General features: G+C 35.7%; 1 protein-coding gene across 1 annotated transcript in view; it reads right to left on the bottom strand.

The window, feature by feature from the left end:
• LOC116423369 (cation channel sperm-associated protein subunit epsilon-like) overlaps positions 1-23,793 on the bottom strand; it is a 135,726-nt gene that overhangs the window by 19,714 nt on the left and 92,219 nt on the right. Inside the window, exons 12-15 of the mRNA XM_031966984.1 lie at positions 16,332-16,390; positions 14,845-14,920; positions 11,118-11,170; positions 5,956-6,006 (exon numbers count right to left, since the gene is read on the bottom strand). Of these exons, the coding sequence (XP_031822844.1) occupies positions 5,956-6,006; positions 11,118-11,170; positions 14,845-14,920; positions 16,332-16,390 (239 nt within the window). The remainder of the gene's footprint in view (positions 1-5,955; positions 6,007-11,117; positions 11,171-14,844; positions 14,921-16,331; positions 16,391-23,793) is intronic.

The raw sequence follows: 23,793 nt of genomic DNA, 5'->3' as shown, positions 1-23,793 counted from the left end.
ATCTTTTCACTAGTGTTTAGAAAGGTAGAGACTGAATTAAAATTAAGAATTACAAAGCTGATTTTGTAGTCTTAAGGAATATTTGGAAATAAAAAATTTTAATTTAATGAAAAATACATGCTTTTTTGGTTCTTGTTGTAAAAAAATAATCTTCAAGAAACAAAAATAGAGGGTTAAATCCATAAGACCTGGGAAATCACTGACTTATGCATAATCTTTTAAAGCTAAGATCAGATAAGACAGCATGGTATAATAGGCAGATGACCACTTTTGAAGTCAGGAAGACCAGGATTCAAGTCCTACTCCCTCCAACATACCAGTTATATGACTATGGGAAAGCCACTCAGCATCTTAGTGCTCTGAGGCTATGAATTATAGAATATCTACATAAGTGAAGAAACTTTCCACACAGTGATGAGTTCATACCTCTGGTGAAGAAAAGAAAAAGTTTTTTCTTGATGGTGCTTGACTCTGCCATACCTAATTTGACTAATTCCCCCACACTACTTATGATAGAAGCAGTTTAGTATTCCTACCTCAGTGTCTGGGCTAGTTTTTTCTAAGGCATTACCCCCAACAGGCTTAACTTGTTTTTTCTTAAAAGGAACTGAAATCATCCTTCAGATATAATTGACCCAGAAGTCTAAGGGTCAAACCATAAGCTTCAGTATGAAAACTAGCCCAAAAGTAGTAAGGAGCTCCTTACCAATAGCATTACCATGGCAAATACAGAGGTAAGGAAGCTGTGTCTAATTGAATCAATTCTTTATCCCTAATTAATAATCTTTCCATATTATGGCTAAATAAACTTCTTTTTGATTAACTATTAGATGATCTACATATTTATTTCTTCATTCTAGTCTTGACTCTGAGCTACTAGATCAGCTTGAGTTGGCCTGGCCTGCAAAACCATAGGAAAATAGGTATCTTGGTGATATGGGGGATAGAGGACATTCTCTGCCTTTCAGTTTCATGGATCTCATTAATAGTGTCTGGTGACATCTATACATCCCTTCTCTGGATGAGATTTTTTTTTTTTTGGCTGAGGCAATTAGAGTTAAGTGACTTGCCCAGGGTCACACAGCTAAGAAGTGTTAAGTGTCTGAGGTCAAATTTGAATGCAGGATCTCCTGACTTCAGGGCTAGTGCTCTATCTACTGCACCACCTAGCTGTCCCCTGGATGAAATTTTTAAATGCATAAGATAATATACATGGCATTACAAAGCAAATAATTATAGTGAAATAAAGTTATCAAAATATTAATAAAATAAACAAGTTTACAGATATCAGATTAAGAACCCCTGGTTTAAAAGCTAACTACTTGGCATTCTGTAAAATTTTATCTTCAATTATAAATTGATGGGCTACTTTTAACCAGAAGACATATTGTTGAATGAATGACTTGGGTGGGCTTCAGAGAAGACTAGTACCTCTGTTATGTGAGCTGCTAAGTCCTTTTCAGGTTGATCATCTTCCTTTGGTGTGTACCTGCCATCCAACTTTCACCTGTGGCTCTAAGGAGCTATAGTATGAATGCATGGGGCCAAATCCCAGCAAAACAGTCTCAGCAGATGGGCTAAATTAGGTTGAGGATTACAGAGGGGGCTTAAACCTATTGGTGAGTTAGAAGGGGTGTCTGTTCCAAACATGTGAAAACTTCCCCAATCAGAAGGGGAGAATGAGAACAATTTGTTCTCTTGGCTATGAGCACAGCTAGAGCAGGCAGTATGGAGCACTTAGACATTGAAGATGCTAAGGTCATTCACTGCATCCAAAGCTATCACAAGTCATCTTGAATTTTGTTTTGCCATTTGGAAGAGAGAGTAAATCTGATGACTTTGCATGATTCTGTCTCATTTAAATCCTATACATGCTGGATGGAGTCAAGAGGCATCATCCATATCCTTTTTACCTACCTCAGAGTTCTGGGACAACAGGCAAATGATAAGAGTAGCAGGTATAGAGACTATAGCTCCCATTGTTTCTGGACTGAAACAGCAGTGGGACTCAATAGTTCCTGTGTCTGAGCAGCCTTATTTAAGAATTGTATCACTCAACTCTTGGCATGAGGAAGATGCTAAAAAAGGTTCTCAAAAAATTGTCCTCTTCACCTAACTTCAACTTAGCCTGCTCACTGTAGCAGACCAAGATTCTACCCTGTGATCAAAATATAAAAAATATACAAAAACTTTCATGAAGATGATTCCATTTGACCACTGGTACCTAGGTGTGTGTGTGTGTGTGTGTGTGTGTGTGTGTGTGTGTGTGTGCCTTTGTCTTAGGCAAAATTCTTGTCAGTGTCTTCCCTTTATAGGCTGATCATTCACCTGGAAGATGGCCATTTATCCAAGAGTCAGTGTGGCTTCAGAAAGGCTAAAGATTTGCTGCTTTATTGCTCCAGTAGAAATACCAGGAGTAAAGTAGAGGTCTGTCTACAATCCTGATATGACCAAGGCCTTGGATATTGTCATTAATAAGGACTTGTGGAAGATTGTAGCAAAATTTTGTTGCTTGGAGTTTTCCTTGGTTTGGATGCCAGTTCCATGACAACATACTTATATAAGTTCTGGATAATGGATGATGCTCTCGTGCTTACCCAGTCACCAAGGGAGAGCTGTGTGTTTATTCTCATGTATGTTTTCAGCAATGTTGTCAAGTGCTTTCATTGAAGACAAAAGTGACATCAAGATGAGCTATTTAGTGACAATAAATTATTCAACTTGTAAAGGTTACAAGTCATGATTGAAGAGGAGGGAGAGTTGGTCCTTGACTTTTTTATTCATAGATGATTGTACATTCAATGCAATCTCTGAGGTTGAGATGCAATAGACTATGGATCAATTCTCTGCTGCTCGTGCTAATTTTGGCCTAATAATTAACATCAAGAAAACAGGTTTTCCATTAGTCCATACTGCAGCATCCATATTTGGAAACATTGATTATAGCAAATGGAGAAATTCTGAAAGCTGTGGATAAGTTCCTTGGCAGTATACTCTCCAGGGATGTACACACAGATGATAAGGTTAATGAGTGCATTGCTAGAGCTATTTCAGTGTTTGGAAGTCTCTCAAGAAAAGTTTGGGAGAGAGGAGGTTTTAGACTGCTTACCAAACTGAAGGTCTACAGAGCCATTGTGCTGATCTCATTGTCTGCCTGCAAAACCTGGACAATCTACCTCCTATACCAGAAACTGAATCACTTCCATTTTGAACTGTCTTAGGAAGATTCTGAAGATCACCTAGCAGAATGAGGTACTGGACATTGAGGTCCTTTCTTGAGCTAAACTGTCACGCATTCAAATTTTTGATTTTTAGGGGCTACTAATGCTGTTTGATGCCAAGCATACATAGCATAAAAGAGTGTTTTACAGGGAACTTAACCAAGGCAAGAGGCTCACACAGAGACCAGAAGATATGATACAAAGATACTCTCAATGACTCCCTGAAGAGCTTTGGAATTGATTATGAAACATGGAAGATGCTAGCCCAGTACTACCTCAGCATAGTGCATCCGTATCAAAGAAGATGCTGTGCTTTATGAGCAAAGTAGAATTGCAATAATTAAAAAAAATGTGAGATGCACAGATTTAGACCAATTGCCACTCCTAGCAAATTAGGATTAGATATCATACATATGTTTACCTATTTCTTAGCCAAGTATTTTAGAGAATATCTCCTATGTTTTGTGGAAAAGGTGAAGAGAGTTAGGTGTTAAAACAATTAGACGGATTGGGAACTGGTTGAATGTCTGGATTCTAAGAATTAATCACCAATGTTTCAAGATTAGGGTGGGAAGAAGTCTCAAGATCTTCATAGCTTTGTTAAATTTAGCTCTTTTCACTCTTTAATCTAATATCCAAATAGTAATAGAATACTGACTCTTCCTTTGAAACATCTTTCAGTTAAACATTGAATTTCCATTTCTGAAGTTATCATCTTAGTATACAATCTTTTTATCACGCTATTTGATTGTTTTAACATCCTCTTAATTGTTTTTTTCCTACTTCCAAATATCATTTTAGTTCATATAGCCAATTAATTTATCCATCCATATTCTAATACTCTTAACACTTTACTATTCCAATAGATCTGTGATGTCATAGTTGTAAATATCCCCATCTTATGCTTACCCTTTGGTGCAATTCTCAACTATAGTTTTCCATAAATTTGCCATGGTGGTTCCACTAACATTCTGGGGATTTTTTTTTTTTTTTGATGTTGTGAGGATACCAAAAGAATTGTTAGGCTCCCCATTGATAACTCTCATCCTGAATACAAGTCATTATCTTTTTCAATAATACATTATTTTGATTACATCATTTACACTATTTTTCATATACAATATCTTATAATGTATTGTAGTCTTTTCCCACTTACTGTGTGCATTGCATTGTTGTTTGGGTAAAAGTTCATGAGCTACTATTTTATTTTATTTATATTGCAAGTTTTTTTTAAAAAAACATTTTATTTAAAATTTTAAGTTCCAAATTCTATCCCTCTCTTTCTTTACTTCCTCCTCCCTGAGAGAGTAACCAATCAGAGACAGGCTATCCCTGTCCACTTATGGAAAACATTTCCATATTAGTCATTTGGTCCAAGAAGATTTGAATGAAAGAAAAAGAAAGTGAAAAATAGAATGCTTCAGTTTACATTCAAATAATTTCAATTCTTTATCTGGAGGCAGATTGAGATCATCTTGGACAATTGTATTGTCAAGACTAGCTAAGTCATTCACAATTCTTCATCAAACAATATTGTTATTACTGTGTATAGTGTTCTACTGTTTTTCAATTCACTTTCAATTCAATTCACTATGCATCAGTTCATGTGTGTCTTTTCTGACATTGTCCTGCTTGTCATTTCTTATAAATTCTTATAAATTATAAATTACTATTCCATTACAATTATATATTACAACTTGTTTAGCCATTTCCCAATTGATGGACATCCCTTTGATTTCCAATTCTTAGCCATCACAAAAAGAGCTGCTATAAATATTTTTGTAGAAATTGGTCTTTTTCCTTTTTTTTTTTTTTTGGATATCTTTGTGCTATAGAACTAGCAATGATATTGCTGGGTTGAAGACTATGTTCAGTTTTATTACATGATCCTTTATTTTAGGTACATTTTGAACCTGAAGTAGCCATCTGGGGGATCGATTCCATGAATTGGGACATGCCCCCATCTAATTTATACATTTTAAAAACAGAGTTTGTTTGGCATTTAAAGCCTTTCATAATGTGACTCCATCCTACATTTATTTCTAGATTTATTTCCCTTTCCTTTTTACATAAATTCATATTCATATTCTTCCCTGTACACTATTTGCTACTTCCATAGACAGAACTTAATTTCCCATGTTTGTCTTTTGTAAAGAATTCATTTCTTCCTAAATTTTCCCTTTTAGAATTCTCAAGTTTTTTTAAGGCTAAGCTCCATAACTACAGGAGGTCTATCCCAATTCCCCCCTCTTCCCCCAATCACTAGTGCTTTCTCTTGGAAATTACTATGTAATTACTTTATGTAGCTATATTTATTTCTCCGAGTACCTATTGTTTTTCTCTAGGAGATTGTAATTTTCTTGAGGGTGGGGACTATTTCATTTCTGTCTTTATAGCACAATGCATGGCACATAAAAAATTTGATTGGCATTGAAAATTCCTGGAATATAGCTGTCTGGAATACTGAGAGTAAGGGACTTGCCCAGGATCACATACATAGTATGGGCCACACAAAGGGTTTTCCAGGATCTAAAACCAGTTCTTTAACTACAATGCTACACTGTCTCTTGAATGAATTAATGAAACAGAATGTTTTACACTCAGGAAACTTAAAATGTGTTAAATCTGACTCCTTTCTCCTCAGTGAATGTTCATTGACCATAAATATTGAATAAATGGTACCCTTATTAATATAGAATTCTGCTACTTCAGATATTATAAAGATGTTTCTTACCCTTTAATGATATAATCCAACTCCGTATAGTTACATACATTCTCCTCATATCTGTGCAAAAAATGAAAGCGTATCAATAAAGACAAATATCATAGTGTGATATATTTTTATATTTGCATATTTAAATTATTTAATAGTAAATGAGGATAACCCAAATGTTCTCTTACCCTTACATTCGTTCAAGAAATGGAGTCTATTTCATCCTCTCTCCATTTTTATCAGAGTCAGAATAAACGTTAATTAAGTATCTACTATATGTAAGGTTCTGTGTTACCTGTTGGTTTATAAAGAAATGCATAAGGTAGTCCTTGCAAGCTCAGAGCTTATAGACTAATGGAAGAAGACAACATGTAACAACAAATTGAAATGGTGGAAATTAGGGGATAATGTAGTAAAGTGGAAAGGAGGATGATAAAATCTTGCAGATTATTAGAAATCATTAGAAATGATCTTAAGAATTGTGAGTTACCAAGTTGACTTCATTTTGTGGAATAATGAGTTTCTGGAGATCATGTAATTCAACAGATTAGCCAGCAAGTATTTTGTCAAAATCTTGCCCATTCTTCAAAGCCTATTTCAAATGTCAGCCTTCATTAGGAAGCCTTTCCTGATTTCTCCAGCCAGGAAATCTCTATTTCCTCTGTACCCCAACAGTATTCTGTGCCTCTTTCATGGAACATCACATTTGACTTAAATTTATTGTTGTGTTTTTGTCTTAGTCCCTTTTCTAGATTCTAAGTTCCTAAAGGGTAAAGAGAGTATAGAAATTGATCATCACTGAAAACCTGAATTTTGCCCATTGTGGGCATTCAAGAAATACTTATTGAATTGAATTGAATTCTTATATATTTGGCAAGGTCAAACAAAATTACTTGAACCATTTTATAGCAATAGTTGTTAGATGGACTTATTCTTTCATCTAGGTTTTAGTAATTGAAAACTGAAGAGTTATTTTTTGGGCCATCTTTTAGACAAATCCATTTCATTAATATCTAAACTGTGATCATTTCACTTATTCTCGTTCTTCTCAGAAAACTCAGTAGGAATGCTGATTGCAATTAAGGCACCTAATTTCAAGTTTTTTGGTCAAACTGATTAAGCAGGAATGTATACTGACTGAATTCACTACAGAGTTTTGAGACCAGATTTGGAAGGTCTGAGGGCCCTTCCAAATAAGTTTCCTCTTCTTAGAAATGGAGCCTGCCCCATGATCACTTTTAATGTATATTATAGTGTGATTCCTGTATGAGTTGAACTAGATGGCTTCTTGGGAGTCCCTTCTCACTTGAAAATGCTATGATTTTGTGAATATGGAAGCACTATGGAGGAATTACTTCTTGCTTACATTGTCCCCTGAACCACTTGAAGAAGAAAGTTAATTTTTGAATCTCCTAGGGATTCAGATGGATTTTTAAAGGGTTAGACCCAAGTAAGATCTCCCTTGAAGCCAATAGCAGCCCAAGAAAAGCCCTCTTCACTAAGAAATTTGGAATAGTTGGGATTTAAAGCAATAGATAGAATAGGAATTCTCCCCTGGCTAAAGAATTCCTAGATTCACCCCACTTTGAACCCACAGGAAAACATCTTGAGAAAGGGGAATATTAGATAATTTTCCCTATTGCTTTTCTCTTCAATGCTTACTTTGTGCTTCATATCATTTCTATGGATATTTGGATTATCCTATAAGTGGATTTAGACACCATCTTGGGCTGAAAGCTATATATTTGGAAAAGCAAAAGGCTAGTATATATGCCCTTGAAGATATGTTATGGTTAACTTTGACTGTTGGAAGAATGACTATTAAAATTCACTATTATAGAGATTGATTTGTTGATTAATGAATTCAAGCGCTTTTTTTTTTTTTTTTTTTTAGATTGCAGTGGATCTTGGATATAATATATGTGTACAGAACCGAACAGTTTTCTTGTTGCTCAAGGAGAATTGGATTTAGAAGGTATAAATAACTTGGGAAGAAGAACAAAAATGCAAGCAGTTTACATTCATTTCCTAGTGTTCTTTCTTTGGGTGTAGCTGCTTCTGTCCATCCTTGATCAATTGAAACTCAGTTAGATCATGTCTTTGTTGAAGAAATCCACTTCCATCAGAATACATCCTCATACAGTATTGCTGTTGAGGTATATAATGATTTCCTGGTTCTGCTCATTTCACTCAGCATCAGTTCATGTAAGTCTCGCCAATCCTCTCTGTATTCGTCCTGTTGGTCATTTCTTACAGAACAATAATATTCCATAACATTCATATACCACAATTTACTCAGCCATTCTCCAATTGATGGGCATCCATTCATTTTCCAGCTTCTGGCCACTACAAACAGGGCTGCCACAAACATTTTGGCACATACAGATCCCAATTCAAGAGCTCTTAACCTGGGTTCCATGAACTTAAATTTTTTTGAAAATTGTATTTTCATATAATTTATTTCCTTTGTAATGCTATGTGTTTTATTTTGCACATTTAAAAACAGATTTCACCAGATTGGTAAGGGAATTAATAAAAAGTTTAAGAATAAAAGTCTTGAATGATAGTTTCCTTAATTTTATGTATGACTATGTGCTTTTATAAACATAATAAATTAGTTTTATTTTTCAGGAGGAAGAGGTCCTAAAAGATAAATGTATCTAGAGCCAAATCAATTCCATTTGTTCAATCATGAAGAGAATCAGCTACACCCAGCGAAAGAACTGTGGGAAATGAGTATGAACCATAACATAGCATTTCTACTCCCTCTGTTTTTGTCCACTTGCATTTTTCCTTCTCAGGTTATTTTTACCTTATTTTTAAGTCTGATTTTTCTTATGCAGCAAAATAACTGTATGGATATATCTATATATATTGTATTTAACATATACTTTAACATATTTAACATGTATTGGGGTATCTGCCATCTAGGGGAGGGGATGTGGGAAAAAGAGGAAAAGTTGGAGAAGGTTTTGCAAGGGACAATGCTTAAAAATTACCTATGCATATATTTTGTAAATAAAAAGCTATAATAAAAAATGTATCTAATATTATTTAGCTACATTTACATAGGTTGAGATAGATTTTCCTTTATTTTTTTGTTTTTCTCTTCCATCTCCACATAGGGAAGACAGTGATACATAGTAGGCTAGAATGACCTTTTTGGAAGTAATTCATTCACCCCAAACTTGGTCTATCTAAAGTTGTTACAATATAGCATAGCTTTAGTATGTAGCATTGTATAAACATGGCTATACAATATTACCAAGAGAAAACATGGATCAGATTCTTGTAAAACCTGGATTTCTCTTGGTCAAGTAATGGAGGTTTGATATTTCTAGAAAAGATTTACAGATTTTTCTCCATAGACAGCAAAAAAAGAAGAAAAAAGAATTATATGCACCAAAATATTAACTATGGCTTTTTGGGGAAGTAGCCCAGAATTAAAGGGAAACTTTATTCAGGAAAGTTTAAACAAAAGATGGTATATGAATGTAATGAAATATGACTTCCTCTTAAGAAAGGATAAAATGGACAATTTCGGAGGAATTTGGAAAGACCATTATGAACAATGAATAAAACTAGGAAAATAATTTATACAGTGACAAAACTGTAGATAAAAATGCCTTTGAAAGACTAATTCTGATTAATACAGTGATAAACCAGGAATCTAGATGAGTAAAGATGAAATACACCATTCATTTCCTGACAGAGTGGTGATGGACTTAAAATGCAAAATAAGATATACATTTTGGTCATGGTCAATATGGGGATTTGTTTGCTTTCTTAGGAATATTTGTTTTGGAGGTTTTTATCTCCCTTTCTTGCTCAGTAGGGGGACCAGCAAGAGGAAGGGATGCTTGGAAAAACAAACAAATAAATACAAAAAGAGATTACAAATAACTTTGTTAGTTAATGACCATAAAGTTTAATTAAGGGATGATTATTTCTTTCTTTCTTTCTTTCTTTTTTTTATTTAATAGCCTTTTATTTACAGGATATATGCATGGGTAACTTTACAGCATTAACAATTGCCAAACGTCTTGTTCCAATTTTTCACCTCTTACCCCCCACCCCCTCCCCTAGATGGCAGGATGACCAGTAGATGTTAAATATATTAAAATATAAATTAGATACACAATAAGTATACCTGACCAAAACGTTATTTTGCTGTACAAAAAGAATCAGACTCTGAAATATTGTACAATTAGCTTATGAAGGAAGTCAAACATGCAGGTGTGCATAAATATAGGGATTGGGAATTCAATGTAATGGTTTTTAGTCATCTCCCAGAGTTCTTTTTCTGGGCATAGCTGTTCAGTTCATTACTGCTCCATTGAAAATGATTTGGTTGATCTCGTTGCTGAGGATGGCCTGGTCCATCAGAACTGGTCATCATATAGTATTGAAGTATATAATGATCTCCTGGTCCTGCTCATTTCACTTAGCATCAGTTCGTGTAAGTCTCTCCAGGCCTTTCTGAAATCGGGATGATTATTTCTTAAAGACTCCTCTGGGGGCAAGAAGTCTGTGTCTGTTAATAAATGACTACTGACTTGATTTGCTGACTTGAGCACCGTGGTGCTGTAAGACAGATAGGAGGTGAATGATAATTTGTTCCATTAAGAAACAGGAAATGGAGAAAAGCCTTGATCAGTTAAGAAGGAAAAACCTCTTACATATCGCCTTAATAATTCAATATTTCAAGCACTTGTTACTTTATTAATATGTCTATTATTGTCACTGACAATAGTTCTCAACTCTTCTAGCTAAGCAACTCTTCACCTTCTGTCCAAACTGGTATAATTCTATCTAAGTTAATCTGGTCCTTAAACAACAGATATATTACCTGATACTAGACCCATATACTCAAAGTTTTCCCTTCCTCCCCAGTTTCTTAGGTTCTTACAGAATCTATGTAGGTAGATTTTTAAAAACATTGAATTGGATCTTTACATCATTACTTGAAAGCAGCATAGGACTTCTAATGAAGACCTGATTTAATAGAAAAACAAGTTTAATGTTTAATATTTAGTCCCTTTAAGAACTCAAAATTAATTGAAACAGTAATTGAATATTAATAATGTCAAATCACTTTGAATAAAAATACTAAACACTTAACCCCAAATATTGCTAATTATCATTCATTTTTACCAATGAGTTCTATATTCAGAGGAACTTACCCTTTGAGTACAATATGTCTGTGTGGATAACAACCAACAAATACAGGAACTGCCTGTGTAAGAGAGTAATTTAAATGGTGAGATCAGTGAGTATGATTCAGTTTACTTTGGAAAAACCTAGAACTAGGAAGCAATAAATTTTTGAAAGTAACAGTATTTAATATTCTTTTAAAAGTATGATTTCATGACAATGCATTAATATTCTTATTTTGTTTTCCCCCATTCTCATCTCTTTAGTATGGGTACCTCCTAAGACTTCCTTAGATCTCTGCTCTTGACTTTATGTATTTGCTACCATAACAAGCTCACCTTCTCTTTGTTTCAATGATTACCTTTTTCACATTGATTCTCAAATTGACATTTCATGCTCTAACTTCTGTTTCAAGCTCTAGTTTCATATTTCCATTAGGATGTTTTGTAATCTCTTCAAACTCAACATATGTCAGCCAATAAACATTTTTATTAAGTACCTATCATGTTCAAGGCACTATGCAATGGTTTGTAGATGCAAAAAGAAGCAAAAGACAGTTCCTGCTTTAATTGGGACTTGAAGGGAGTCAAAGAAGCCAGGAAGCAGAGATGAAAAGGGAGAGTGTTGTAGGTATGAAGGAAAAGTCAGAAAAAATGGAAGTGTCGCCATGGGTGGAGTATGTGGAGGAGAGGATTGGAAAAATAGGGGTGGAGGTGCTAGGTCATGAAAGGCTTTGAACACCAAACAGGATTTTGTCTTTGATGCTAGAAGTAATAGTCACTGGAGTGGGGAATAACCAGGTCAGACCTATGCTTTAAGAAAAATGTTGGGTTGCTCAATGGGGTATGGTTGCAGTGAGGAGAGACTTCAGGCAGGTAGAACCACAAATAGGCTATTCCAATTGCCCAAGTATGAAGTGATGATGGCCCGCACCAGGGTAGTGGCAGTAATAAAGGCAAGAAGTAGGTGTTTTCAAAAGATGTAATAAAAGTGAAATCCATAGACCTTCTCAACAGATAGGATATGCACTGAGGGTGAAGGAGTAGGTGAGAGATAGTGAGGAGTCAAATTTGGATTAGGGAATAGGTGGATGGTAAAGAATGTCTGACACTCCAGCTTATAGGCTTTGTGAAACAAGGTATCAGTTGATAAATCCGGTCCAGCGTTATGCTTTTATTTAAAGCTGGCTGAATGTGGATTCATATCTTTGTTTTGACAGTAACACTGTGCAATGTGACTTCTGACCTCATGGCTCAACTAAAACTTTGTTCTCCATAATTATTTAATTGGCAAAGACAATGAACTTTTCTCAGTACTTACACTTGACCTCTCTGTGTCTGACAAATATTCAATTGCAATATCTTTCTGGATACTCCTTTCTCTCTGGGTTTTTGGGATACCACTTTACTGGTTCTCTTCATATTTTACTGACTGCTACTTCTCTGTCATTTGAAATTCTCTTCTTCTCAAGTTCAATTGCCTTTTTAGTTGTTCTTTATCCATGGCCACTCTCTGTCTCATTTCTTTCTTGTCCTTGAAATGACTGGATGCTACACCTCAGACAAACTGAGACCTGGGAAAGACCTTGGCTTAAAAAGTCAATTATCTCCCACTGCATCTAGAGCCATCTCCAGTCATCCTGATCTATAGCTTGCCACTGAATCTAGATGGCTCCAGAAGAGAAAAAGATTTTGCACAACTCTCCCTCACTCCAATTCAATTCACTTGCCTGTAACACATCACCTCTCTGATGTCATGATCCTATTTGAGAACAAAGTACAAAAAACAATAACATAAATGATATCTATCTTTGGTCCCTATGGCTTTGCCTGAGCTGTCCCTGTGACCTTCAAAGCTCATCTCATGTGACCTCCTTCTATGTAAAACTTTTTCTGATTTCTCTGGTAGTTAATGCCTCCCTTCTACAATAACATTTCATTTATTGTCAACCAGGCAAAAAGCAATTATTAAGCATTTATGTGCTGCACAACATAATAAATCTTTGGCATAAAAAGGCAAAAAAGATAGTTCGTCTTCTCAAGGAGCTTAAACTTTTCTGGGGGAGGAGGTAACATGCAGAAAACTATATTTATCTTAGCATAAAGGGAAAGGTAATTTCAGAGAGAAGACATTTGTATATATTTTGCAAATATATATTATATATATACATGTATAAATAATGTGTACATGTTTTTCTTCTTTAGTAGAATGGAAGATCCATGAGATCAAGATCTGTTTCCTCTTTGTCTCTGTATTTCTATTTCCTGGTACATAGTTGTTAATTGATTTTCATTGTGTGATTGAGATTACTTTCTTGTGTGATTATAAGTAAGTCACTAAACCTTTATGAATCTGTTTTTATAGATGAAAAGTAGGAATAGCCCTTGTACCATCCACCTTGTGCATACAATCTCAATAATGCCTATATTTCTGACTAGCCCAAAGCATCCTCTTTTCATAGGGAAACCAGACAATGGAGTAATACAATGACTAGTCAAAAAGGAGGAGTTTTGATGCCCTGGACTGCTTGACATACCAACGATCCTTTGAGAAATAAACTTTAGTTGAATTTGGAGGTGCATGCAATTGCTGAAACCAGCTTTGACCATGTTCTTCCCATTCCTCTTTGGAGACTTGAGAAATTGTCTTTGCACTAGCTTGCAAGATTCTTCTTCTCAGTCAATAAATAGTCATAATCTTAATATATTGTGCTTGGTCTCTGGCTCATTTCAGGACCCTTTTTTGGACCTGGGTTTCTTCCATTTTATCAATTTGTAGGGGTATTTATTTTGTCAACTCCAATGGATTCTTATGAATAAATCATTGTGTGAATATTAAAACGAGCTTATTAATATGGCTTCCCTTCCCTTTTCCCCTTGTGTGTCTCCAGTTCCTTTATCCTTGTAAGCTTCGGAGATGTTTTCTGTTGTATTTCCTTCTGTGCAGAATATGGTTCTCACTAAGCATGTATGGTTGTTTCTGTCCTCTGTCCAGCACCATGTTTTTGCTTTAAGAGCAAGGCAGCCTTGCTGTAATTGGAAGTCCATTCATTTAAATGCATTTGAGTAGAGGCAGGAGGGAATTGTAGGCTAGATTTATGTTGTCCAGGTGGCAGAAGCTGATGAGAAATGACTGCAGATGAGGTTGAGAAGACTCATGCTACAGCAACTTTGAAACCTCACTTATGTTTCACAGTAGGGGAATTTACCAAAGAAAAGAAAGTACTAAAGTACTATCAGGTATGTGTAGGGCTGAAAGTATGAAAATGAATGAAATTGTTAAAATGATAGAGCAGTAGCTGATATCATATATTGACTGGTTCCTTTAGCATCAGTGGTCAGGAAATGGCAGACATGGTTGGGGGCTTCCTTCAATTCAACCAACATGTGTTTGCTCTTATTTAGTCTCACCTTCTCTTGACATTTCTGTAAACATTTCTTTACTTTGTAATTCTACATTTTCTCTATGTGTCTTTTAAGAATGCTATTGGGGTAAGTAGGTGGGACAGTGGATAGATTGTCAGTCTTTGGAGTCAGTTAGATTCTTACAGCTGTGTTACCCTGGTTAAGTCACTTAACCATGATTGCCTCAAAAATATCATTGCATTATCAATTCCACTCAAAAGCATAAATCTAAATTTATCACTTCTCTTGCACATACAACAGTTGATCAAAAACCCAATTGAGTACTAGACAATACTTAGATAAGAGCACATAGATATTGTGGATTATTGACTTTTATACCTATGAAACTTACCTGATGAGATAATGGACATGTTTTTGCAAATTGACTGGGTCGCAGTTGAATAATCACATGACCAGTATGTTCATCTCTAAGAAAAAGAATCCATTTAGAATATCATTAAAGCACAGGACTGAAAGTCATCTAGTCAATAAACCTTGACTCTTTGTAAAGATATAGACTTAATGCTTTCTATTAGGTGTAAAGTGCCATACAAGTATCACAACTCCAAAATTTTGTGGTGCTACTATTGAGTAAACTATAGACTGGGGATTCTTTTATCACATTACTGCTTATATATTACAGCTGTTGTTTGTCCTTTACTCTTGAAGAAGACCATGACATAAGGGAAATGATGCCAGGACTTATAAGATGATTTGAGTGAGGATTAGCTGTGCAAAGTTAGCAGGCTCACTTTCTCCTCCAAAGCCATCTTGCCTAGAGAAGTTTATGATACAGACAGAATTGATGGAAGGAAGAAAGGGAGAGAGGAGGAAGGAAAGAAAAATAAGAAGGAAGGAAGGAAGAAAGGAAAAGAGGAAGAGCTCTGTGACTCAAGTTGAATTAAAGTAAGGATGGGATGTATAGTTACTAGCTGGCTCTGGATGGAAAATACCTAGCTAGCTAGCTAATTAGCTAGCTAGCTAACAGTAATGATGGCTCTGGAAAGAAAATGATTAATTCTAATTCTAAGTAACTTCTAAGCCTTAAAATCAGCATATCATGAGCTTTTAAGTTTATCATCAATCTTCATAAAATGAAACAATCAAAGATTTTCTTTGAAACCATTTAAACTCAAAGCTAGTTCCCTAAACAAATCCCCAAACCAGAAAACTGTTTACCTCTATAAATATACTATTTGTTTCCCATTACTTTTCTACTATTTCTTTTAGAATTTAGCCTTCTGCCAACAACAAAGTTCTTGAAGTGGAGATGGTCCAAGCCTACCAATTCTTTTGAGAAACCTCCAGACACTGGCCTGGAAGCCCAACAGTATTCTGGGGTTCAGTTTCTAAATCCTAACAGTGACAGATCTTTTCTTGACTTTGTTCAGATTGCTTTTTGTAGAGGATGTTTAGAAAGGATTCACATGAGGGTTCCAATGATTATTAAAGTCTTAGAATTATTTTCAGGAAATATGATTGTAAATTTAGTTAGTTTAAGTATACCCCCAAATGGTCCCTCCTTTAGATGAATATCTTCTGAGAATGTCTTCTTCATGCATTTTCCTTAGGATTCTAACGCCTCATTTATAAATAGAATGAAAGCATCAATTGGTTACTACTCATTATTTTAAAAAAAAGACCATGTAAACATAAAAAAAAGTCATATGAAGTTTCATTTTTAGTCAAGGCAAGTTGTTCCTGTGTGCAAATATTACTTGAATCAAATTATGTTTATAGTTTTTTTTTTAAAATATGAATGGCATGTTTAAGCTAAGTCTAACCAATACAGCTAGGTTTTTTCTTTTTTCTTTTTCTTAAAAAATAAATTCTACTTACTGGAGTTGGTTGTAATTATTTACAGCTTCATAGTCAATCCTTTGGTAAAATGTCACTGTCTAAAAAAAAGGAAAAAATATTCATGAAAATTAGGTGAAATGGGTATTTCCAAACTCTAAAGACATGGCTCTCTATTCTTGGTCACACAAAACAAGGTAGGGAAGACTCTCAGTATGGTGGTCCTATTTAATATTTATTTTTATGTAGGTTCAGAAATATCAGTACTAGTATTATTACTATTACTGATATTTCATCATTTATATAGCATGTTAAAAGTTTAGAAAGCAGTTTCTTCATGACAACCTTGTAAGTTAAGTGTATTATGGGAGTTTCCCATTTTACATTCCATGAAAACCCATAGAGAATGTCATTTTCCATAAAGTCTTAAAGTGTGTGTGTGTGTGTATGTGTGTGTGTGTGTGTGTGTGTGTGTGTGTGTATCAAAAAGTGAGGAACCAAACCAGAAAAAACAAGGTTAGAGTACTAAGAAAAAATGCTCAAGTCAGAGTCAGTTTCCTTTAGGTACAGATTAGATTTCTATATCTTTTTAGGTTTACTCAGAATAAAAAAAAACAAAAATAATCAGCAGTATTCCAATGTAGAAAGGAAATAATATAAATAGTATCATAAGTTTAAATACTTATTTTAAGCTCTGTAATTAAAGAAATTGAAAAACACCAGGTGGAAACTAGGTAGGAGTCAGAAAATGCATTTCTCTGTAGAGATAGTAACCTCTTGTAATGCCAGAGAAACTGAGGCAGGAGAGAGATTAGAAAGTTTTTAATATTTTATTAATTGGAGAGCATAATTGACTGGACAGGACTCTTGTCTCAAAGTATCCAGCGATGAATGGGAGAATCCCAAATCCTTATATACCGTTTTTACAAATAAAGAAGGGGACAGAAGCGGGAAACTTCTTCACAAACCCACTTGGTTCTGTCAGATGGGGGGGAGGCTATAAATTCTTACTAAAAGCCGGATTCAGGATGTCTGAATAAACAGAAGTAAAGATGTCAATGAGGTATCTGGGATAGTCTTATTTTTTGGAATATTTTAGAGGGATGATGTCATAAATTCTTGAGGACAGAAGGAGTTAGGAGTCAGGAAGTCTGATCTCCCCCTTATCTTGAGTCTCACATTGACAATTTATAACCTTAGAGCAAATGGTCCTCAGTCTTAATAGACCAGAGGTGGAGGGGGTTTACAACTAAGGGGATTGAGGCAGAACAGTTAAGGAAACTGAGATAGAACAATTCAGGGAAACTCAGTCAGGACAATAAAGGAAACTAGTGCAGGGAAACTGAGATAGAATAGTTCAAAGAGACTGTGGCATCAAATCTTTGAATCACCTTCCTCTTGATACCCAGGAGATTTTAGCACCATAATTTTGACGGATTCCACCTGGGAGCAGATGAGGCAGACAAGATTAGAGAAGATGCAAGGACCTATGGCAAGGGCAAGAGAAGGAGATGCAAGGGTCCCATGAGGGTTGTAATAAGGGTTGCTAGCCACAGGGAAGAATTAAATAATGACTGGTACCAGTTCCTTCCCTGCCCCAGCTCCAGTCGTCTAGACTCAAGATTCTTATGAACCAGGGCCAGACTTTCCCTGATCACCCCAGAGTTATTAGCATAAAAACAGCATTCCTCGTTTAGGGCAGCACACAGGCCTCTCTTTTGCAAAAATAGTAGGTCAAGTGCCCTACGGTTTTAGAGTACCATCTTAGCCAGGAAGTCCAGTTTGAGATGAACAATTCACTGTGAGTTAGGTGGTCTGCAGTCATTTATGCACTTAACTCAGTTTCTGCTTACAGAGCAGCAGGGTTCAAGGGCTCAAGGCCCATTCAGAGGGGCAACGCTCTCCAGGGGAGAAGGGTAAGGTTTGGAGTGGCTTCACCTGTCCCCACCCAGAGGAACAGACAGGGTTGCAGAAAGGATCAGATTTCTGAGAAGATTATGCACAGTTAGACCACCAAGGCAGGCAAACTACAAACTTTTAGATGCCTGATATCAAACTACAAGGTCCTTTAAAATGCTGAAATACTAATTAATGAACTAGGGTTACAGGAATGGAAAAAACAAATCAGAGAGACTGCCAGTCCCAAGACAGATGTCTGATTTCTGGTTGTTCCTAAAAAATAATCCCCAAAACTGAGTCTGCCAGGACAATTCCAACAGAATAAAGGATTCCAAAGCTAATGCATAATAAAAGTGAAAAAAAGGACTGTTTAAAAGACTTCCAAATTCAGTCTGAACTAGTGAGATAGGGGGTGGGGGCCGAAGTGCCTAAGGCAAAGTTAATAGGATCTAGGGGTTCCCATTTTTTCAGGTATTTTGAGAAAAATATATCAGTTTCCCCAATGTTCTATCTCTTCCTTTTTTTTTTCTTCATGGAAAGGAATTATCAAATGACCATTCCACATATAAATCCCAAGAGCGAATCAAAATCCCTATACATACCAGACTAGTACAATAGCATTTCCTAAAAATCCCTCAGACATAACAGCAATAATTACACAGTTTTAATAAACCCCATCCCAAATCTTTAACACACAGTAATAGACGATCCAAGCAAGGTTTAACAGTCAGTCATGAACCATTCCCAAAGTCCCTCATATCAGTCCAGGGTCCAGTCCATGGTCTCATTTAAAAACCGCTACAGGCTGAGTAGAAGGTTCTCATTCCATGCAGAGAGTGGATATGCCATGCTGACAAAGCTGATCAGAGCTGATCTAGGTCCCAGAAGCAAGTCAACATCTGTAATTTGACCAAAATCTAGAAGAAAAAAAAAACCATAAATCTGCAAACAAAGGTTAGAATAGTCTGAGATAGAAAGATGGTTCACCAGACTGCTGCAAAATATGAGGAGGCCAAAATAGATTGGCCAGCAGCTCCCTATGTGAAGAGATGAGTTTGCTTTACAGGACAGGCAAATGGCTGCAGTCTCAAGTCTTAACAGACCTCTGCCAATTGTCCTCTTATCATGTAGAAACCTTAAAAAACAAGACACAAATATCCAGTAACAAACAGATGAGTAGGCTAAATACTTAGTTGCCCAAGCCTTTAGGATACAATGATTACTTATAACCAGATTGGAAACAGCAAGGTAGGATATAATTGAATTGCATTAACAGTTCTATTGACCATTACTCTGATCATAGAAATCAGTTACAGAAGGAAAAAATATAAGAACATAATTATAACCTAACATAAGCAATCAAAACTCAATGTTCGGCACATACAGGATAAAATAGCTTTAACCCAGTTTTATTCCAATCAATTCTCCCACTAACTGTCAGAGGGTGGAGCTTTAAAACTCCCAAATAGCATTTACTAAAACTATAAGCCCAAGAAATTTTACCTCCAATAACAAAAAATTCCATTAATCATATTTCTGATAAATTCTAAACATTTACCATAACCTTATAGTAATAAGAAATTATCCCAATAAGTTTGCAACTTAGAACAATTATCATATCTAAGTAGATATTACATAAGTGAACATTATACATACAAATCATTTTGCTTTTAAAATACCCAATACATAGAAAAATATCCCAAATTGCATATTGTCCATAACAGAAACATTTTCAAAAGGACAAAGGAAAAAAAAACTATTATTTTCAGAGGCCCTTTAAATAACTTCAGGATGACCCAATACAATCAATTTAAACTTGTACAGAATACCCAATTCCATATAAAAGAATTCAAGAAGTTTTTTTTTTAAAATAGCAATTAAACTTTTAGAAATAATCCTACCAAAGTATGGATTACATTTATGACCATATTCTTCAAACAAGAAAACCATTATGTATCAAGAAACAAATAGTCAATTAACCTAAAAGTAAGTCTGTCCATTTAAATCATAGTAACTGGCAGTAATTTGAAAAAAAAAAAAGGCTGTAACACACTCAGGGGGGTGAGGGGAGAAGAGGATTGCATGTGGCCACCCTAGCCCCACTCCTGCACCCTTAGACAAAAACTTCCCTCCTGTTTCTCCATTCAATTTTCTACACAGGAATCCTTCTCAAGATTTAGCCCAGAAGTTTATTTTACTTTCTCCCAATATCAAGTTTCTTCCCAAGTCTACCAATTTCCCAACTTTCTCTCTCTCTCTTGCTACATACTTAAACATTCTCCAACTTTTCTTCATTGCTAAAGTAGCAGAAAGCAGTGGGGGTGGGTGGGTAAGTTGAATATCTTTGAAGACAAAGGATCCTTTCCCATTTCTCCCTCCCCCACCTTTTTCTTCTTCCTACTCCCAAAAGCTTTTCTCTTACTTCCTAAAACCATGCAAACCTTTAATTGCTCTTACAAGTCAATCCTTCCTAAATCACCTGCATTCCTCTTTCCTTTTTCCTTCAAAACTTGTAAGATTCACACTATATAGTGAATAGCCACTATAACCACACTCTCTCACAAAACCCACACATGTACAGCAGAACTGGATTTAAAGTGTAACTTATGTTAACAAATAACTCAATATGTTTCAGAAGGTAATAAACTCCGAACCAAACTAAATGCAGGGTTTTTACAAAAGCTGTTTTTTTCTTTCTGCCAGTGTTAGTCTGACAGCAATTATCGTCTCTCTTATCTGTCCAGGCAGAGCTTTTATGGCCCAACCCAGGCTAAGTTTGCATTTTATTGTTTCTTTCCTTTCTTCTTTAGTAATAAAGGTATCAATATTCAAATAAATTCCAAGATCTTATACTCAGAATAAACGAATCTAGCATGCAAAGGCTATAGCAAAATCATTTCTCACAATTTTCAGAATCATCCCCAAATTCTTAATTAAATGTTTTTCCTGCCTGAGTTTCAATTAGATAAGGCTTTACTGCCCTCTACTCTAGCAGGATCTGAAAACTGCTTCAAGGAAAAAGTTTCCTGTCAGTTTAAAATGGCCAAGTTCCATTTACTTACAAATTAGTACGACAGGTTAAAATGTTTAAAATCACAAGCAAATTTTCAAATAACCAATTCCCAAATTCCTTAATCATGATGTTTAAATGTCTCAGAAAAATGACTAAGAAGACATTCAAGTGGAGTTATTGTTTTTGAAGTAGAGTTTCCCATGATAAGGTGGCTGAGTTAACAGATAGCCTTATACCACCAGGGGAGAACTCCTACTATCTTTAAATACTACTTTTTTTTCTCTTGACAGAATAATCTAATCTTTTCTGTCCTTTATATCCAATTGCAAAATTTCTCAATCACAGTTCTTAAAACCTAAGCAACAAGCTAGGCAAACAAGACACAAAACACACAGACTACACAGTTACAACATTAAACAAACATATAACACATAAGATATCCAGAGGATATTTCCCAGCGTCCCAGAAAAATATCCGTCTCAGAATTTTGATACCCATCAGTATATATTATTCTAAGAATACAGATCACTAGCAAACAGACCAGAATAACCAGAACAGAGCCTTAAAAAATGGACATAAAATACAGAACAGAATTAACCAGAACAGAGTCCTAAAATGGACATAAAATAAAAAAAACTTACCCTCCCAAAAGCCGAATATGAAGATGTCTACTGTTGGGCATGGCAGCAACTGAAAACCACTTTCTTCCGGGGAGATTCTGGAAACAAATCCAGAGGGCTAGCCTCTCCAGGGCAAGAACTCAGATCTCTAGCTGTCCCATGGCCCAAGGCGGAGATCCAGAAGTCTCTAATCTCTACTGCCATTCTCAGTTTCTAATATCTCTGTGGGACCTCCAAAATGTAATGCCAGAGAAACTGAGGCAGGAGAGAGATTAGAGAGTTTTTAATATTTTATTAATTGGAGAGCATAATTGACTGGACAGGACTCTCGTCTCAAAGTATCCAGCGATGAATGGGAGAATCCCAAATCCTTATATACCTTTTTTACAAACAAAGAAGGGAACAGAAACGGGAAACTTCTTCACAAACCCATTTGGTTCTGTCAGGATGGGGGGTGGCTATAAATTCTTACTAAAAGCCGGATTCAGTATGTCTGAATAAACAGAAGTAAAGATGTCAATGAGGTATCTGGGATAGTCTTATCTTTTAGAATTTTTTAGAGGGATGGTGTCATAAATTCTTGAGGACAGAAGGAATTAGGAGTCAGGAAGTCTGATCTTCTCCTTATCTTGAGTCTTACATTGATAATTTATAACCTTAGAGCAGGGGTCCTCAAACTTTTTAAATAGGGGACCATTTCACTGTCTCTTTGTTGGAGGGCCGGACTATAGTAAAAACAAAAACTTTGTTTTGTGGGCCTTTAAATAAAGAAACTTCATAGCCCTGGGGGATAAACGTCCTCAGCTGCCTCATATGGCTCATGGGCCGTAGTCTGAGGACCCCTCTTTTTAAAATACCAAACTAAGATATCTGGCTTAGAGCAAATGGTCCTCAGTCTTAATGGACCAGAAGGGGAGTTTTACAACTAAGGGGATTGAGGCAGAACAGTTAAGGAGACTGAGACAGAACAATTCAGGGAAACTCAGTCAGGACAATAAGGGAAACTAGTGCAGGGAAACTGAGGTAGAATAGTTCAAAGAGACTGTGGAATAACACTCTGAGATAGTAGAGGACTCCTCCAAAGTGTAATCATGTAACCTCTCTGACTGAGTCTACTTCAGATTTGTCACAAGGACTCAACTTGCTTTTTCACTGCTGCTAGGCAATTTTTCTATATCTCTCATCAGATCACTATTTCTAAATCTTTTTTTTTTTTTTTTGTTCATCCTCTCCTCAAATGTCTGTGGTTTCTTTTCCTTTCACTCTCTCAGATGAAAACCTTGACTCTGGGGCCATTCTTGGGAACTCACTCTTCTTATCTCATATCATTCAGATGCTTTCTGCTACTATCTTTTCCTTTACTCTTTTCTCATTCCTTTACTAAGGCAAATTCTTCTACCTGAACGACTGATGCCATTCCATCTCAACTCATCTCAACCCCTTTTGTAATCCTATATTGTCACTAATCTTCAATCTTTTCCTGATTGCCTATAGACATTCTTATGTTTCCCCAGTCTCAAAAAACTGACTTGATTCTTCTATCCCCATTAACTATCATCCTATATTTCTTCTGTCTTTTGTGATTAAACTCCTTGAGAATGTTTTCCTCAGTATTTGCCTCTACTTCCTCTCTTCTCAATCTCCTATACTCTCACTCTGATTACATCATTCCACCTAAATTACTCTCCAAAGTTTCTAATTATCTCTTTCTTTTTAACATTTATTTGTCTGAAGGAAAATGGTGGTAAATGTGATAGTGGTGATGTGTCTTACCTATCACATGCTTCTGTCTTTTTTTAGGGAGAGACTTGTTACTCCAGTTGGTCTGGCTTTGCCTGCTCTGGAGGCAAGTTATGTGGCAGTTGGGTTCATATTTCTATTCCACTGGAATTGCTATCAAATATCTTCCTTTTTCAACTAATTAAGTACCCACATGGCTTAATATGGAGACTCTAGAGATTCTTAAAATAAG

The sequence above is a fragment of the Sarcophilus harrisii genome, chromosome 4 (assembly GCF_902635505.1).
Source record: "Sarcophilus harrisii chromosome 4, mSarHar1.11, whole genome shotgun sequence".
Taxonomy (NCBI): Eukaryota; Metazoa; Chordata; class Mammalia; order Dasyuromorphia; family Dasyuridae; genus Sarcophilus; species Sarcophilus harrisii.
This window is presented reverse-complemented; position numbering and strand designations above follow the sequence as displayed.